Source organism: Nicotiana sylvestris, chromosome 7 (assembly GCF_000393655.2).
Source record: "Nicotiana sylvestris chromosome 7, ASM39365v2, whole genome shotgun sequence".
NCBI classification, from domain to species: Eukaryota; Viridiplantae; Streptophyta; class Magnoliopsida; order Solanales; family Solanaceae; genus Nicotiana; species Nicotiana sylvestris.
The window spans coordinates 152,688,611-152,708,608 of NC_091063.1; the positions used below are offsets into that span (position 1 = coordinate 152,688,611).

General features: G+C 38.1%; 1 protein-coding gene across 1 annotated transcript; it reads left to right on the forward strand.

Moving 5' to 3' along the window:
- The first annotated feature begins 14,663 nt into the window (after window positions 1-14,663).
- Window positions 14,664-19,502, forward strand: LOC104215259 (short-chain dehydrogenase TIC 32 B, chloroplastic-like). The gene is made up of 8 exons (XM_009765021.2): window positions 14,664-15,025; window positions 16,489-16,720; window positions 16,807-16,886; window positions 17,366-17,519; window positions 17,609-17,687; window positions 18,177-18,261; window positions 18,356-18,402; window positions 19,157-19,502. Exons 1-8 carry the CDS (start codon window positions 14,914-14,916, stop codon window positions 19,328-19,330), a joined length of 963 nt encoding a protein of 320 aa, XP_009763323.1. The 5' UTR covers window positions 14,664-14,913; the 3' UTR covers window positions 19,331-19,502.
- Window positions 19,503-19,998: the final 496 nt, after the last annotated feature.

Sequence of the window (19,998 nt, forward strand, 5' to 3'; positions counted from 1 at the left end):
CTACAGTTAAGTCTACTAACTAACTAAGGTTAGTAACTTGTGTCTTAGTCTAGCTGACACTCCCCCTCATGCTGATAGTTTGAACATGTTCTCTACGCCAAGCTGGTTCAGCAAGTGATGATGTTGAGCCTTCCCTAAACTCTTCATAAACAGATCTGCTAGTTGATCTTCAGTATAAATATACTCAGTTCGTATCAGTCCTTGATTGATTCTTTCTCTAACAAAATAGTAGTCTATATTGATATGCTTGGTCCTCTCATGGAATAAAGGATTAGCTACTATTTGTATTGCAGCTTTGCTGTCTAATATCATTTTCACGGGCATCTGGATGTTGACTCCAAGTTCTTTAAACAAGCCTACCAACCATGTAATTTCTGCTGCACATGCAGCCATACTTCTAAACTCAGATTCTGCAGAACTTCTTGAGACAGTGTTCTGCTTCTTGAACTTTCAGACTCCGGAGGGGCTCTTACAACCCAAGTGTCATATCACTGCGGCGCGCAGCCCGATCCAATATAAATATCATTGCGGCGTGCAGCCCGATCCAGTAAATATATAGCTGCGACGTGCAACCCGATCTATATAAGTATCGATGCGGCGTGCAGCCCGATCCATAATATATACATATAATATCCTCACTAATAAGTTCTCCACCTCTCTCAGTCATTTAACCTCACAGCCTCTCGGGCACAACAATAGAAATTAGGGAACTCAGCCCAAACAGTCCTCACAATTAGAAGTGGAGTGATAAAACCAGTTTTAAACATTTAAACAGGTAAAACATGACTGAGGATATGCTTTCAACAAGTAAAGTGAGGAAAAACAATAAAAATGCCCCTAAGAGTCTCAACAGGTCGGCACAAGGCCCCAAACACAGCATACAGCCTATAATATAGTATAAATAGCTAGAGTACAGAATATCATAAGGTTCCAAATCATATACGCGGCTTAATAGTCGCTACGGGACGGACCAAGTCACAATCCCTACCGGTGCACACCTACACGTTCGTCACCTAGCATATGTATCACCATATTTATCAAAACAAGTCGACCGGGGTTTGTACCCTCAATTCCAGATTTACAATGGTTACTTACCTCAAACTGGTGAAAATACTACTCCGTGATGCATTTTCCCCTCGAATCGGCCTCCACTCGCATCGAATCTATCTAAAATCAGAATCACGATGTCAAAATATGCTAAGGGAACGAAGCCCAAGCGAAAACAATCAAATAATACCAAAAATCACCGAAATTACCAAAACCCGACCCCCGGGCCCACATCTCGGAACTCGATAATTTTTACATAAATAGATTCCTCATCTCCTCACGAGTCTATACATATCAAGAACACTGAAATCGGAGTTCAAATGACCCCTCAAATCCCCATTTAAAGATCTCTTAATCTCAAGCCCTAATCCCCAATTTTTCTTCCTTAATCTCCACTAAAACCATGATTAAACAATGGAAAAATGATCTTAAACCCAAGTAATTAAGCTTAGGGAACTTACCCAACTGATATCCTTTGATTCCTCATGAAATCCTATGCCTTAGCCTCTTTCCCGTCTTCAAAAATGGAGTATTTTGCAAAAATTCGCGAAGAAAGCAATATATACCTTGTGGCCAGGGATTTTCGCATTTGTGATCCCATAGTTGCTTCTGCGGTATCGCATATGCGGGCAAACTACCGCTTCTATGGTTCCTCACTTAAATGGCCCAATCCGCATCTGCGGTCAACTCTCCACACCCGCACTCGCGCCTTCGCAGGTGCGGTCACACTACCGCATCTGCAGTTCCTCACGATTCTTCCAAAATTCGCTTCTGCGGCTTCTCTTCCGCAAGTGCAGCGTCGCACCTGTGGTTCCCAATCCGCAGGTGCAAAAATATCAGAAGCAGCTGAGTTCCTGCAACTTCACAAGTCTCAAACCTCTCTGTCAACTATCCGAAATCATTCCGAGGCCCCCGAGATCTCAACCAAAAGCACAAACATATCCCAATACCTTATTCAAACTTGTTTCAATCATCAAAACACCTCAAACAACATCAAATCAACCAAAACACATCGGATTCAAGCCAAATTTTCCTAAAATCTTCCAAATTATGCTTTCGGTCAAAACCCAACCAAACCACGTCCGAATGACCTGAAATTTTGCACGCACATCCCAAATAACTCAACGGTACTACTGCAACTCCGAGCCCTCTAACACATAAGTCAACATTCAGTTGACTTTTCCAACTTAAGCTTCCTTTAGAAGAGACTAAGTGTCTCAATCTTACCAAAAATTATTTCGGATTCGATCCGACCAACCCGATACCACATAACACGGATAAACAAAGCATAAGAAGCAAAAATGGGGATAATGGAGCGGTAACTCATGAAACGACTGGCCGGGTCATCACATCCTCCCCAACTTAAACAAACGTTCGTCCTTGAACGAATCAAGAAACATACCTGAAGCCTCAAACAGGTGAGGATATCTGCTCTGCATCTCCCGCTCGGTCTCCTAAGTAGCCTCCTCCACTGGCCGACCTCTCCACTGCACTTTCACTGAAGCTATATCCTTCGACCTCAACTTTCGAACCTGACGACCCAAAATAGCTACTAGCTCCACATCATAAGTCAAATCATCATCCAACTGAACCGTGCTGAAATCCAAAATATGAGATGGATCTCTAATATACTTTCGGAGCATAGAAACATGAAATACCGGATACACACTCGACAAGCTGGGTGGCAAAGCAAGCTCGTAAGCCACCTCCCCAATCCTCCGAAGCACCTCAAAAGGCCCAATGAACCGAGGACTCAATTTCCCTTTCTTCCCAAATCTCATCACACACTTTATGGGTGAAACCTTCAACAGAACCTTCTCGCCAACCATCTAGGACACATCCCGAACCTTCCTATCAGCATAGCTCTTTTGCCTCGCCTGCATTGTACGAAGTCGCTCCTGAATAATCTTCACCTTTTCTAAGGCATCCTGCACCAAGTCTGTCCCCAATAGCCTAGCCTCACCGAGCTCGAACCAACCAACTGGCAATCTACACTGCCTCCCATACAAAGCCTCATATAGAGCCATTTAAATGCTCGACTGGTAGTTGTTGTTATAAGCAAACTCCGCAAGTGGTAGAAACTGATCCCATGACCCTCCGAAATCAATGACACAAACACGCAAATGTCCTCTAATATCTGAATAGTGCGCTTGGACTGCCCGTCCGTCTGAGGGTGAAAAGTTGTGCTCAACTCAACCTGAGTACCCAACTCTCGTTGCACAGACCTCCAAAACTGCGATGCAAACTGAGTGCTCCTATCTGAAACGATGGAAACTGGGACACCATGCAACCGAACAATCTCCCGGATATAGATCTCTGCCAAGCGCTCTGAAAAATAGGTAGTACATACAGGAATGAAGTGCGCGGACTTGGTCAGCTGATCCACAATCACCAAAATAGCATCGAACTTTCTCAAAGTCCGTGGAAGTCCAACAACAAAGTCCATAGTGATCTTTTCCCACTTCAACTCGGGAATATCCATCTGCTGAAGCAAGCCACCCGGTCTCTGATGCTCATATTTCACCTACTGACAATTGAGACACCGAGCTACAAATCCCACAATGTCTTTCTTCATTCTTCTCCACCAATAATGTTGTCTCAATCCTGATACATCTTCGTGGCATCTGGATGAATGGAATACCACGAGCTATGGGCCTCCTCAAGGATCAACCCCCAAAGCCCATCAATATTGGGCACACAAATCTGGCCCTGCATCCTCAACACCTCATCATCAACAATGGTCACATCTCTAGCATCATCATGCTAAACTCTGTCCTTAAGGACAAGCAAATGCGGATCATCATACTGGCGCTCTCTGATGCGATCATGTAAGGAACACCGAGAAATCACACAAGCCAATACCCGACTGGGCTCCGAAATATCTAATCTCATGAACCGATTGTCCAAGGCCTGAACATCAACTGCAAGAGGTCTCTCCCCAACTGGGATATATGCCGAACTCCCCATACTCACTGCCTTTCGACTCAAAGCATCAGCCACCACATTGGCCTTCATCGGATGGTACAATATAGTGATATCATAATCCTTAAGCAACTTCAACCACCTCCGCTGACTCAAATTGAGATCCTTCTATTTGAACAAGTGCTGGAGGCTACGATGATCAGTAAACACCTCACAAGACACACCATACAAGTAATGCCTCCAAATTTTCAATGCGTGAATTATGGCAGCCAACTCCAAATCATGAATGGGGTAGTTTTTCTCATGGGGCTTCAACTGACAAGAAACATAAGCAATAACTCTACCCTCCTGCATCAAAACACAACCAATACTAACTCTCGATGCATCACAATACACGGTATATGAACCTGAAGCTGATGGTAAAACCAACACTAGAGCTATGGTCAAAGTTGTCTTGAGCTTCTGAAAGCTCTCCTCACACTCGTCCGACCATACAAATGAAGCACCCTTCTGAGTCAACCTGGTCAAAGGCGATGCGATAGATGAGAATACCTGAACAAAACGACGATAATAGCCTGCCAAACCAAGAAAGTTGCAAATCTCTGTGGCTGAGGACGGTTTGGGCCAACTCTGAACTACCTCTATCTTCTTCGGATCAACCTGAACACCCTCGCTGGACACCACATGCCCCAAGAAAGCCATTGAACTAAGCCAAAACTCACACTTGGAGAATTTTGTATAAAGCTTCTCCTCCCCCAATCTCTGCAACACAACTCTCACATGCTCCGTGTGCTCCTCCTGACTACACGAATACACCAGAATATCATTAATGAAGACTATGACAAACGAATCGAGATAAGGCCGAAACACGTTGTTTATCAAATGCATGAACGTTGATGGGGCATTAGTCAGCCCAAAAGACATCACCAAGAACTTATAATGACCATATCGGGTCCTGAAAGCTGTCTTAAGAATATCCGAGTCCCTGATTTTCAACTGGTGATAACCTGATCGGAGATCAATCTTGGAGAACACTCTCGCTCCCTGAAGCTGGTCGAATAAATCATCAATGCGAGGAAAAGGATATTTGTTCTTAATTGTTACCTTGTCCAATTGCCTATAATCAATGCACATCCTCATAGTTCCATCCTTCTTCTTCACAAATAGAACCCGGCGTACCCCAAGGTGACACACTAGGCCGAATGAACCCCTTATCAAGGAGCTTCTGAAGCTACTCTTTTAATTCCTTCAACTACGATGGTGCCATACGATACGGCGGAATAGAAATGGGCTGAGTGCCCGACACCAAGTCAATACCAAAATCAATATCCCTGTCCAGTGGCATGCCCGACAGGTTTGCAGGAAACACGTCGGGAAAATCTCTCACAATTGGAACAGAATCAATACTGGGAGTCTCAGCTCCGACATCCCTCACAAAGGCTAGGCTAAATACGAAAGACATCTCTTCCCAACCATATTCTGGGCTTTCAAGAATGAGATCACTCTACTGGGAACATAGTCAGTCAAACCTCGCCACTCAATCCGTGGCACACCCGGTATAGCTAATGTGACTGTCTTGGCATGACAATCCAGAATAGCACGACACGGAGACAACCAGTCCATGCCAAAAATGATATCGAAATCTACCATACATAATAATAAAAGATCCACTCGGGTCTCTAGACCCCCAATAGTCACCACACACAATCGATATATATGGTCTACAACAACAATATCGCCCACTGGAGTAGATACATGAACATGTGAAACAAGAGACTCCCGGGGAGTATCCAGATAACGGGAAAAGTATGATGACACATAAGAAAAGGTAGAACCGGGATCAAATAATACAGAGGCATCTCTGTGGCAGACTGAAACAATACCTAAAATTACGGCATCTGAAGCAACAACATCTGGTCTACCCGGAAGAGCATAGAAATGGGCCTGACCACCACCTGATCGACCTCCCCCTCTAGGGCGACCCCTAGCTGACTGACCTCCACCTCTAGCTGGTTGGGCGGGTGGTGAAGTAATTGAAGTAGAAGTCAAGGGCTGACCTCTCTGCTGAGACTGACCATCATGAAGACGAGGACATTGCCTCCTCATATGCCCAAACTCTCCACACTCATAACAACTCCCCGGTGCTGGATATGGGGACTGAAGGGAACCCCTAGCACCAGAATGACCAGTAGAAGGGCCTGGCATGGAAGAAACCTACACTGATGGAGCACGGGGCGAACTTTGGGCTGGGAGGATAGTGAGTGATGAATGGCCCTGATGAGAATTGTGAGAACCATGACCCGATGATTCCCCACGATACCCTAAGAGAGCTGAATGAGCCTGTTTGAATGGACGACCTCTACCCTGCTAGAACTGACCCCTCGAAGGAGCACCACTAAAGCTACCAGATCCCTGAGGCCTCTTGGCCTCCCTCTCCTCTCGCTCCTGGCGGTGACCCGACTCAATCTCATGGGTGATGTCAACAACAACCTCGAAAGTAGCACCTGTCACCCTCTATCTAGTCATGAGAATCTGAAGCTGATATATGAGACCAACAACAAACCTTATAATCCTCTCTCGATCTGTAGGAACCAACCAAACCACATGACGGGCTAACTCGGAGAACCGCATCTCATACTGCGTCACACTCATCTCTCTCTGACGTAACTACTCAAACTGCCAATGCAACTCCTCTCGGTGAGACTATGGCACATACTTCTCCAAAAAGAGAACAGAGAACTTCTGCCAAGTAAGGGGCACTGCTCCAACAGGCCTACGCCTCTCATATGCCTCCCACCAAGTGAAGGTAGCCCCAAAAAACTGAAAGGTGGTAAAAGCTACACCACTGGTCTCTAGGATCCCCACTGTATGAAGCATCCTCTGGCACTTATCTAAGAAACCCCGGGCATCCTTGCCTTTTGCACCGCTAAAAGTCGGAGGCTTGAGTCTACCAAACCTCTCTATTTGACATTGTTTGTCGTCCGGCATGACTAGTACCACAAACTCCTGAGCTGGTGCAACCGGCTGGGCTGGAGGTTCCCTCGGTGTCTAGAGTCCCTGAACAACCTACTCAGGTGTGAGAGCAATGGGAGTCTGGGTGTCTCCCTCAGCCTGAGAAGTAGCTACGGCCGTAGTAACTGAAACCGCTTGAGCCAAACCGGTACACACTGATAAGATCTGAGCTAAAGCCTCCTGAAGGCCTAGAATCACAATGGGCACAGCTGGTGCCTGAGCTGGTGCTACAATAGCGTCCACAATTGGGACCTGATCCTGGACTGGGGCAACTGGTGGATCTGCAGGTGCTGCTCTACCCATACCATGGTCTCGACCACGTCCTCGGTCTCTGGTGGCCCCAACTGGAGGAACTGGTGGTCGTCCACCCTGCCCGATAGCACGTGTCCTCACCATCTGTGAGAGAATGAAATAACAGAAGTTTAGTATTCGGATCAACAAGTTCGCACGACAATAATTTCAAGAATATGAAGAATTTTCCTAAAGGTTCTGCAGCCTCTCAAGGATAAATACAGATGTCTCCGTACCGATCTGTGAGACTCTACTAAAATGGCTCATGACTCGTGAGACCTATGTAACCTAGGCTCTGATACCAACTTTTCATGACTCCAAATACCAGTCGTGATGGCGCCTATCACATTACTAGGCAAGCCAACCAATCAATGAATCATGACCCCTTTTTCCTTTAACAATAAGCCATTTTCTAACATAGGTTTTAAATACCAAATTTCATTATAACCGTTTAAAGCAACAGAAAATATGCGGAAGTCAAATAACAGGAAACTACACAACCCCATAATCTGGTGTCATGAATCTAGAACCTCTAAATATACAAACCTGACTGTCTAATACATAACCAGTCTAAAATGCGGGAAAACAAGGATAAGAGGAAGAAAGTAGGGCTGCGGACGCCATGTAGTTACCTTGCAATCTCCGGCAAACTCTGACAATGTTGAGGACCCTCACTCTACCACTCGGGCACCTGGATCTGCACACAAGGTGCAGGAAGTAACGTGAGTACGCCAACTCAGTAAGTAACTAAAGTAAATAAGTTCTGAAAGCAGTGACAAATAGTTAAAAATCATATAATTTATTAAACGACAGAATAACAGATTAACTCCACATTTTAAAACCAGTTTTGTCATAAGATCTTCAGTTTCAGTTTAAAACACTTGAAATCATATACTTAGCACTTTTCAACAGAGACTTCTTTTAAAAGAAGAGTGAAATCAGTAAAAATATCATAACTACGCCCCTCGGGCAAGGTATCACTCAAAATATGGCCTCTCGGGCAGCCTCTCAGTCACTCGTGACTCAGCTCTCGTCACTCAGTACTCACTCTCAGCACTCAGGCTCATTAATATCTCATAATAATAATAATAATCATAGTAACCACTACACCATGCTGCCCGATCCGTTATTTATAGTCGACTACGCTAGCTGGGGGTGTACAGACTCCGGAGGGGCTCCTACCGCCCAAGCGTCATATCGCTACGGCGCGCATCCCGATCCAATATATATATTGTTGCGGCATGTAGCCCGATCCACTATATATATTGCTATGGTGTGCAGCCCGATCCATATAAGTATCGCTGCGATGTACAACCCGATCCATATAAGTATCGTTGCGGCGTGCAGCCCGATCCATAATATATACATATAATATCCTCACTAATAGGTTCTCCACCTCTCTCAGTCATTTAACCTCACAGCCTCTCGGGCACAACAATAGAAATTAGGGAACTCAACCCAAACAGTCCTCACAATTAGAAGTGGAGTGATAAAACCAGTTTTAAACATTTAAACATGTAAAACATGACTGAGGATATGCTTTCAACATGTAAAGTGAGGAAAAACAATAAAAATGCCCCTAAGGGTCTTAAAAGGTCGGCACAAGGCCCCAAACATGGCATACAACCCATAATATAGTATAAATAGCTAGAGTACGGAATATCATAAGGTTCCAAATCAAATACGCGGCTTAATAGTCGCTACAGGACGGACCAATTCATAATCCCTACCGGTGCACGCCCACACGCTCGTCACCTAGCATGTCCGTCGCCGCATTTATCAAAACAAGTTGAATACAGGGGTTTGTACCCTCAGTTCCAGATTTACAATGGTTACTTACCTCAAACCGATGAAAATATTACTCCGCAATACCTTTGCCCCTCGAATCGGCCTCCACTCGCGTCGAATCTAACCAAAATCAGAATCACGACGTCAAAATATGCTAAGGGAATGAAGCCCAAGCGAAAACAATCAAATAATACCAAAAATCCCGAAATTACAAAAACTCGACCCCCGGGCCCACATCTCGGAACTCGATAATTTTTATATCAATAGATTCCTCATCTCCTCACGAGTCTATACATATCAAGAATACTGAAATCGGAGTCCAAATGACCCCTCAAATCTCCATTTAAAGATCTCTTAATCTCAAGCCCTAATCCCAAATTTTTCTTCCTTAATCTCCACTAAAACCATGATTAAACAATGGAAAAATAATCTTAAACCCAAGTAATTAAGCTTAGGGAACTTACCCAACTGATATCCTTTGATTCCTCTTGAAATCCTATACCTTAGCCTCTTTCTGTCTTCAAAAATGGAGTATTTTGCAAAAATTCATGAAGAAAGCAATATATACCTTTTAGCCAGGGATTTTCGCATCTGCGATCCCATAGCCGCTTCTGCGGTACCGCATATGCGGCCAAACTACCGCTTCTGCGGTTCCTTACTTAAATAGCCCAATCCACATATGTGGTCAACTCTCCGCACTTGCGCCTTCGCAGGTGCGGTCACACTACCGCATCTGCGGTTCCTGGCGATTCCTCCAAAATCCGCTTCGGCAGCTTCTCTTCTGCAAGTGCGGCGTCGCACCTGCGGTCCCCAATCCGCAGGTGCGGAAATACCAGAAGCAGCTGAGTTCCTGCAACTTCACAAGTCTCAAACCTCTCCGTCAACCATCCGAAATTACCCCGAGGCCCCTGGACCTCAACCAAAAGTACAAACATATCCCAATACCTTATTCAAACTTGTTCCAATCATCAAAATACCTCAAACAACATCAAATCAACCAAAACACATCGGATTCAAGCCAAATTTTCCTAAAATTTTCCAAATTACATTTTCGATCAAAAACTTAACCAAACCACGTCCGAATGACCTGAAATTTGCACGCATATCCCACATGACTCAACGGAACTACTTCAACTCTCGAAATTCCATTCTGACCCCTATATAAAAATCTTGCCTACCAATCGAAAATCGTCAAAATATCAACTTCGCCAATTCAAGCCTAAATATACTACGAACCTCCAAAATTCATTCCGATCATGCTCCTAAGTCACAAATTACCTCCCAAAGCTAACCGACCCATCGGAACTCACATCTGATCCCTCTAACACATAAGTGAACATCCGGTTGGGTTTTCCAACTTAAGCTTCCTTTAAAAGAGACTAAGTGTCTCAACCTTACCAAAAATCTTCGGATTCGATCCGACCAACCCGATACCACATAACACGGATAAACAAAGTATAAAGAAGCAGAAATGGGAATAATAGAGCGGTAACTCATGAGACGACTGGCCGGTCGTCACATTAATCCAAGAAAAAATTCCTACACCTATAAATATATATATGACTCTTTCTTCCATAATATAAAATATGGGGTGTAAGAAAATTGTAGAGTGCTTAAAAAAGTGAGGTTAAAGTTGTAAAAAAAGAAGAAGAGAATTTTATTTTTGTTGAAGGAAGGTGTTTATTTGGCGGAGTCCAGAGTTTGTTCGAGACTTTGAGTCATATGACATGATTAGACTGTGTTCCAAGGGAAATAAGTCAAGAGGTTACTGCTGGACCGGTGAAGATTTTGTTACTAAATTTGAATCTCTTTAACGAGAGCGAGATATTTACGTCTTAGTGTGAAAATATATTTATTTTCACCGACATCATGTACAAAGTTGAATCGAAAGTGTAGAAGACTCCAAAATGAAAACGTATATGATTCAAAGAAGAAACTGTGACCAATCTCTCATTAATGGGACTCAACTACAACTGTGAACTCATTCCTGAAACCATGAGTACAAATTTAAAGTCATTACTCAGCTCTTTTGACTTTTATCCATTTATTAATTAGGGCTAAATATTTGGTCTTCAGTGAATGTTTGGGAGATAAGGACCGAGTAAATGAGAACAACAGCAAACAAACTCAGAGCCATTAGATATTCAAAACTTTCAACAATCATTAAAGGAAGTGGACTAGCTGTCAATGAATTTGGTGTAAGCTAAGAACGATTAGAGTTAAAATCTTAGCAAAGAATTAAAAAAATTAAGGTGATTTCTTATTCTCATTTTTCTTAGCTTTGACAAGCAGAGTCGACTAGTCGTATACTGCCGATATATATATATATATATATATATATTTATTTATTTATTTATTTATTTTTATTATTTTGAGAGCGGTTATACAATGTCATTTTACCTATAAAAAACAGCTTTCATTATTTCCTTTTAAAGTAAGTACTTCCTCCATTCTTTTTTTACTTGTCATGTTTTTTTGCGCACGCCCTTTATGAAAATATTAATTAAACTAATAATCTATTATTATTCTTATTTTCACTATATTAATCTCTTTATATATTTATCATAGTAAGATTAAAGGTGAAAAAAATAATTGATTCTTTTTAAATATCCTAAAATGATAAGTATTTTAGACCAATTATTTTTAATAATCATACCAACTAACAAGGACGAGGACCACCAGATATGTTCGTTTTCATTTAAGTTTTCATTAGGACCACTCTGTTTTGGAGCTGTGCTGTCAGTTTTTACCTAGGGTTTTGGAGATTATATCAGGGCCAGACCTCTAATTTATGTTATAATAATAATGAGTTTTTTTTTTTTCACCTACAATAATGAGATTTGTACTTGAGAGATTAATTACCAGTCCCATTCTCACCAGCTAGTAAAATTTATTTCTCTTAAATACTATAGTTATATTTATTACTCTTTCATTTCATTTTCTGTTTCTAGATTTTGATTGGCGCGCATTTAATAATGCTAGTATTAGAGTACGTGTGTTGCACGTGTACTGTATAAATGAAATATATATGCTAAAAACAATAAAATAATATTTAAAATTAATTGGGATAATTCAAATTTTTTAGGGTGAATCAAGACTAATACAAAGAAAATTACTAATGATTTAGCTTGTGCGGGAAAATTACTCGAATCAATAATGTAAAGTTTAATTAGATTAAGTCAATTACTTCGAAGAAGTTTTTTTTTTATAGATGTATTTTTCTACCATAGATTTTTCTTCTTCTTTTTTTTTTTCCTTAACTTCTGCATGATTAGAAATAGAAGGGACACATTCTTATAATTCCAAAATATTAATTTTCACCATAGTTCAAATAAGAAATTTGTATTTAATTTTAAATTATTACAGATTAGGAAAATCAACTTTAATATTAATGATCTTTAAATAGGAAAGTTTGTATAAATTAAAATTTTAATTTCTTTTAGAATTCTAATATTTAGGATTTTCTGTATAATTCAAATATGGAAAAAAAAATCAGAGTTGTAGTTGATTTCAATGTCTAAGATATTAGGAAAATAATTAATATTTTTTTCAGTATAAACTCTATTTTTAAAGGGTAAAAAAGACAGGTGAACGACATTTCGTTAAGGGTTTTCGTGCTTTTAATATAGTATATATTGATTAAAAAAAGATTTTTGAATATTATGGTATAACATACATAAAAAAAATTAAATGTTGTGATTTTAAATATGACATGTCATTTCTAAAAGGGAGCGCCATGAAGGATAAAGCAAACATATTAAAGTAAAATTACTAAATATATAAAGGTTACATTTTAAAAATATATATTTTAAAAAGATAAGTAAAACACATAAATTTGAAAAAAAATACTTATTAATAGTTTGAACCCATCTCTGTATGTCTATATCAATTATTGTAGAGCCATAGTTGTATGATTCATTTATTATATTTACCAAGAACATACGTTTTATTTGCCCATACATATAAGTTTCATTATAATATAGAAGTTATTATTATCACGTCTTGAGCTTCAAAATTTACTTCAAATTTATGGTCCAGCGTGAAACTGTATCTCAGTGCTAAAGTCAAGATATATATGTGTTATACATACAATATATGTGAATTATTTTATTCATAAATTAAGTCCCTCCAGATTTTTTCAGGATGGGTAGAAAAGGAGGAATTAAATTACTATATTCAACGCATAGATCACATGAATATGACAATGTTGAAGATGGCATTAATGAGATGTTCGATATGAATATACCGATTTAAAATTAACATTTTTATTGAATTCGAAATATCATGTTTGGGTCAAATTAGCAATTACAGTCAAATCTATTTATAATAATGTTGTCCGTCTCAACATTTTTATGCTACTATAGTAAAATATTGTTATGGAAAATATATGATATAATATAAGGTAAAAAGATTGGTTCCAAAATTTTTTTATAGTAAAACACTATTATAAATGATGAATGTTATACATATTTTTGACAGCAGTTCCAATAATATAATTAGTAATGAGAATTAAGCAGGTTTTCATGTGTGAAGAATTGCTCTCATTATTTTATTAAGTAGGATTATATATTAGATACGATAAATACTAAGGAATTAAAACGTAAAACGTGCAATCACATAAAATGCCAAAAATATCAAAATGGTTGGACTTGGATTGCTTAAATAAATAAAAGTTGTAATCTGGAAACCTCTATCTACCATGCAAAAACAACTAGATTATGGTCAACAAACAAACCATAGCATAAAGAATATTCAAAAAGTTTGAGATTATGTCAACGAGATATATCTGCATGAAATATATAAATTCTTTTTTTAAGTTCAAGTTTATACACTACCATTATAAATAAACTTTTATACTATTAAGCCAACCATAAGTAATAATCTACATGAGATTAATTACTTGAAAAATAAGAAATTACCTGCTAAATCGATTAAAATACACTATAGTCTAAAAATTATTTATATTATAAGTATATATACTTCTTCTACTTGTTTATTTTTCAGATTTAATGTAACTTAATATATAACTGATAATATAATATTTTTTGATAGTATCAGAATATTAATATAACAAGTTATAATACGTTATTTAGACAAATTTTTATGCTACCAAATAGAGGCGGAACCCGGATTTAATGTTTCTGGATTCTAAATTTACAACCCAACCCATGGCTCATTAGTTACTGGATTTACAATCAAGTATTTATATATATATATATATATATATATATATATATATATATTTAATAGATTTTTTAATATAAATACAACGTCTAAGCAAAAAGTTACCAAATTCGTCCTTACCCAAATTCGTAGGTAACACTATCTCTCCGCCCCTGCTAGCAAATCATGATTATTATAGAGAATTATCTGTTATTATAGATCATTTTAATGTGAATACACTATAAGTGCACAACAATTAAATTCTTATTTTTTTAAATCTATAAAAACAAGAAAACAGTTGAAAGGTTGGTGAAGCTAATTACAAACAGTCACCGACTTGGACATTGAATGTGCCTGTTTTATACCAAATTCTTTACCAAAATTTCCCAACAAATAATTTCATCTACTATATATATAGTAACCCCAACAAATAATTTCTTCTATATTCACAACTCTCAACACCACCCATAATTATCGCTTTTTCATTGCAATCGTCATGTCATTGTCTTTTTGCCCCTTCAAATTAATTATATGTTCTTGAACAGTCCAGTACTCTTTATAGTTTGAACCAAATTGCTTTTTGCTTTCTTAGTTCATAACATCATAAGTTAGAGAGTCTCTCTTTTTCTTCCTTGTTTGAAAACTTTGTGTTATATATATTTTTGGAGAATTAATATATAGGGTGAGAAAATGTTTAGGTTGATAACAGGTAGACCAGGTCCAAGTGGTTTTGGATCAGCTTCCACTGCTGAACAAGTTACTGATGGAATTGATGGCTCCAATCTTACAGCCATTGTTACAGGTTAGTTTCATATTTAGTCCCGTTATCGTTGTAATTTAACATGTTATTGCATGCAAATCAGGAAGGGGAGTCTTGACGTAACTAGTAAAGTTATTGTCATCTGACTAGGGGTCACGGGTTCAAGCAGTGGAAACAGCCTTTTGCAGAAATGCAATGTAGGCTGCGTACATTAGTAGAGCCTTATTGTTCGGTCCTTCCTTGAACCCCGCGCTTAGCGGGAGCTTAATGTACCATAGTACTAGGCTTCCATATAGCATGCAAGTCAGTTATTAGTGTTTATTAGGTTATACTAATTAAGTAATGTTTATTATAGAGATTTACTTGTAATTATTTTTGCACTGCCGATGCATATAACTTACGGACATAATATAATTGTATACACCCCATACTGCACTAATAGATCCATGTTACGTGGAAGTAAATGACTTAGCTTGATATGTAGGTGAGCTTACCTTCTTTATGATTTGTCCGATGCGAATTCAGATTAGTTGGCCTGAATATTAGTAGGTTAAACTAAAAGAAAAAGAAAGATAAAAATGATAGTAGGTGTTTGGGTGAAAGTTCATAGCTTACTTGGAATAATATGGGGTTTCTTATTTTTATATATTTATTTTAAATATTTTCTTGTTTCTTATGAGCTCAGCAGTTTGTTCTAGACAAAGATTTTCTAAGTTGTACTTGTGATGTTTTTAATTTATTAAGTTTTTGACTTTTTGTCTTGCAATATTGGTGTTTGTACATTATTTATTTGAGCTTGTGTGGTCTGCCAGCTTGTTTGATGTCTTCTTCTTTTTTGCTGAAAAAAAAAATCTAAAATAAACTCAGGTGGCATTTGGATTTGCTTTTGAAAAAAGAATTAGAAAATATTTCTGTATTTGACTAGTTTTTGTTCCGTATAATATAAGCGCTCTTGGGTTGGCGGGCCATTCCATCAAATCTTTGAGAAGCAATACTTCAATTATACATTAAGTTTAATTTACTAGATCTCTGTTCTTTATGTTTACTACAGTCAAACCCTTCTATAACAATCTCGTTTGTTCCGATATTTTTAGGCTGTTATAGTAAAGTGTTGTTATAGAAGACATATATTATAACATAACATAAAAATCGGTTCCGAGAAAAACTTGGCTTTTATAATGAATGACTATTATATAGGAATATTGTTTTAAAGAGGTCTGACGGTAATTAGTTCACTATAATACAAGTTCACTAGATCTACACTTTATGTTTTTGGGCGCCTAGCAACAGGAGAAATATATAAAGAACAACAACTAACAACCCAGTAAAAATTTCACAAGTGGGGTCTGGAGAGGGTACGTAGAGTATACGTCGACCTTACCCTAACCCTGTGGGTGGAGAGGGTGTTTCCGAAAGACCCTATCAGTGACAGATTTGATTAGCATACTTGCTGTTTGAATTTTTTGCTTATTTGTGAACTTCTTTATGATAAATTGCGACAACAGGAGGTGCAAGCGGCATTGGTTTGGAGACAGCAAGAGTTTTAGCAATGAGGAATGCCCATGTCATTATTGCAGCAAGAAATATGGAGGCTGCAAATGAAGCAAAACAGCGTATACTAAAGGACAATAAAGCTGCTCGCGTCGATATTGAGAAACTTGACTTGAGCTCAATTAGATCCGTCAAGGCATTTGCAGATAATTTCATAGCACTTAACCTTCCTCTTAACATCTTAATGTAATTGACTCTCTATCTTTCTCCAGTGTGTGTGTTTTGATTTTTACTAAAGCTATATGTTTAGCTAATGAGAATTTGCATATCAGTAACAATGCAGGTATCATGTTCTGTCCATTTCAGCTTTCAGAAGATGGCATTGAGATGCAATTCGCCACAAATCATCTAGGTACAGTCAGCTCTCCCAATAACATCATCGCTGTATAACTGTCATTCACTATAAAAGCCAAGTTTTTATGGAACCAATTCTTATACTATGTTATAATATATGTTCTCAATAACAACACTTCGCTATAATAATCAAAAAATTCCGGAACAAAATGAGGCTGCTATAGAGAGTTTTGACTGTATTTATAATACCTTGTGTTACTCGAAATACACATTTTGGCAGAAATTGCACTAACCAGTTGCAGACTCAAAAATTCTAACAAAAGGATTCAATTAAGTACAAGAATGTCATATTTAGGATTATGCCAAGGCGATTCAACGATTTATAGACATGCAAACATTTATTATTAGCCAGTTTATACAGAATAATTTTCTGTGGAAGGAGATTCAATTGAACTTCCTTTACATGTGGCTCCGCCTTTGGCTCTATGCAACTGATTTAATTCTCAAACCTATGTCTATTTCTCTTTGGTTTTTCAGGTCACTTCTACTTGACTAATCTGCTTATAGACAATATGAAGGAAACAGCAAAAGTTAGTGGTATTGAGGGTAGGATTGTGAACTTGTCATCAGTAGCTCACCTCTGCCCTTATAAAAAAGGAATAAAATTTCACAAAATCAATGACAAGAGCAGGTATATTAACCTTTTGCTCCAGTGAAAATGTAAGATACACCAGTATATTCAATTTAAATTTTCATCCATCTATTGTTTCTTTGAACCAGTTATCAAGACAAACTAGCATATGGACAATCCAAATTAGCCAATATTTTACATGCTAATGAGCTTTCTCGCCGCTTGCAGGTAATTTTATTTACTACTGCTATATTTTGCTTAATAATCGCTATATGAACTCATCAAATCAACCGTACACCCTAAAGTTGTTGAATTGTGTGTATAATCTCATCTAAAAGTTTAAAATGTTAAAATTCAGAAACTCTTACTAATTTATATCAGTCCTCAACATGCCATTTAACATGATAGTGGCCAAGGCACATAGAAATTCTTTGACAATTGGTCGTGGTGAGACTTGAATTCAGAATATTTGTCTACTTTTTACATCATGATGAATTGTATATATAGTCTGATCTACATATTTATACTGTTGACAGGACAATTTTATTTAATTGTATTGGTGCTTCAACAAAAGTAAAGTAGATTTACTATATAAGACAGTTTACACCATTTGTTTAAACCATATAGTGAATTAAATAGTGAAAAGTTGTACCTGCATTTGCAACTAGATATATACTCAGAATACTTCAAAAAGTGTAATCTTTTCCTCAAATGCAGGAAGAAGGAGCAAATATAACTGTCAACTCAGTGCATCCAGGTTTAATAATGACAAACCTCATGAGGCATTCTGCTCTATTGATGAGTATGTATTTTATTATATAACCACTCAGAAAAATATTAGCTCGACGACGACGACACTCATTATTCAGGAGCTTATCTTGTATTTTCTTTGACAGGAATCTTAAGGGCTTTCACTTGTTTTCTATGGAAGAATGTTCCTCAGGTAAATGAATTAATTCCTTGCAAGGATTTTAACTATTTGCGACGATGCCTTATCACAATAACTTAAGTAAATTGTTGTGTTTAGTGTTAGGATAAAAATAATCAGGTGTCATATGGAAGCTAGTAAAGCAAACATTGAAGGATGATAAATCAAACAACAAACACTTGTCATGATTATCGTCAAATAGGTTGCGGCTAGAACTAAACCAGTCTAGATGAATATGTCTTGAACCTCGCTCTGATACCACTTGTTAATATCCGCATGACACCTGATTATTTCGATCTCAACAAGTGGTATCAGAGACGGACATATCCCAATTCTTTTTTTCACCGATGTTGGACTCCCATATTATATTGTCCACATTTCAGTTGGAAGGCTTGGGCGTGTTGAGAGGGGGAGAGTGTGTTGAGTCTCCCACATCGACCAAAAGGATGGGGGACTTGAGTTAGGCACTATGTCCATATATGAACTTTACTAGCATGAGACCTGATTATTTCGATCCTATAACTCTGAACACAACATCAAAACAACTGCAACTAAAGGAATATACTACACATATCAGCTGCATAAACACATCTGCTAATTTTTTTACTCTCTTTAACTTAGTTACCTCAATATTCCCCGTAGAACTATAGTGTTAAGGTTCAATATGAGTAATATGTCTAGTCAATTTTACTACAATAGTTAGATTGACTGTCATTAGATTTCGAAGAAGAAAATAAATATTGATATTGACAATGATTCTATTTTATAGGGAGCAGCTACAACATGCTATGTTGCCCTCCATCCAAGACTGAAGGGAGTGACTGGAAAGTACTTCCTCGAGTGCAACGAGTACAAGCCAAGCAAGCTAGCACGAGACGAAGCTTTAGCACGTAACCTTTGGGATTTCAGCAACAATTTGGTTAATGCAAGTCTAAAGACTTGATAAGTTGAATGCATGCAGTTCCTGAGAAAGAAACTATTTTTTGATTAGTATTTTGTGAATTTGTTTAGAAGTTCTTTGAGTTAAGCTTTACTAGTTCTGTTTCAAATGTGAGACCTTGTGTCTGTTTTTAAGACCTATGTTTAAAATATGAACAATATGTTTTTTACTTTAATTTGCTGTTCTTTTGGTTACCAGCCATTGTAAATTACTATGCTATTATATGGGAGAAATTCAAAAATCTAAATTTACAAGTGGTAATTGAAAAATAGCCACAGTTTCAGAAGTAAAATTTAGCCACTTTTTATGTAAAAGATAAATTTGAACAAAAACACTGTTCAAAATTCGCAAAATAGTCCAGCATAATAAATTGGAGTTCGAATTTTTTACGTGTGAACTTCCAGCATAACATTTTGGAATTTCATAATGTGTTGGAGTTCCAACATAATATGTTGGAGTCCATACACAGGTGCTTCAATATCCAGTATATTATTCTGGAACTTTCGTGTGCTGGAGTTCCAACATAATATGCTGGAAATTCATACACATGTACTCCAATCTCCAGTATATTATACTGGAACTTTTCGTGTTGCAGCAAGATAGTAGCTATTTTTCAATGACTTTGCAAATGTTGTCTATTTTTTAATTGTCAGTCCGAAAACTGGCTAACC

Coding starts and splice junctions, on each gene's coding strand:
- LOC104215259 (XM_009765021.2), top strand. CDS start 14,914: ATGTTTAGGTTGATAACAGGTAGACCAGGTCCAAGTGGTTTTGGATCA. Junction 15,026..16,488: donor TCTTACAGCCATTGTTACAG/GTTAGTTTCATA, acceptor TTGCGACAACAG/GAGGTGCAAGCGGCATTGGT. Junction 18,262..18,355: donor GCATTCTGCTCTATTGATGA/GTATGTATTTTA, acceptor TTTCTTTGACAG/GAATCTTAAGGGCTTTCACT.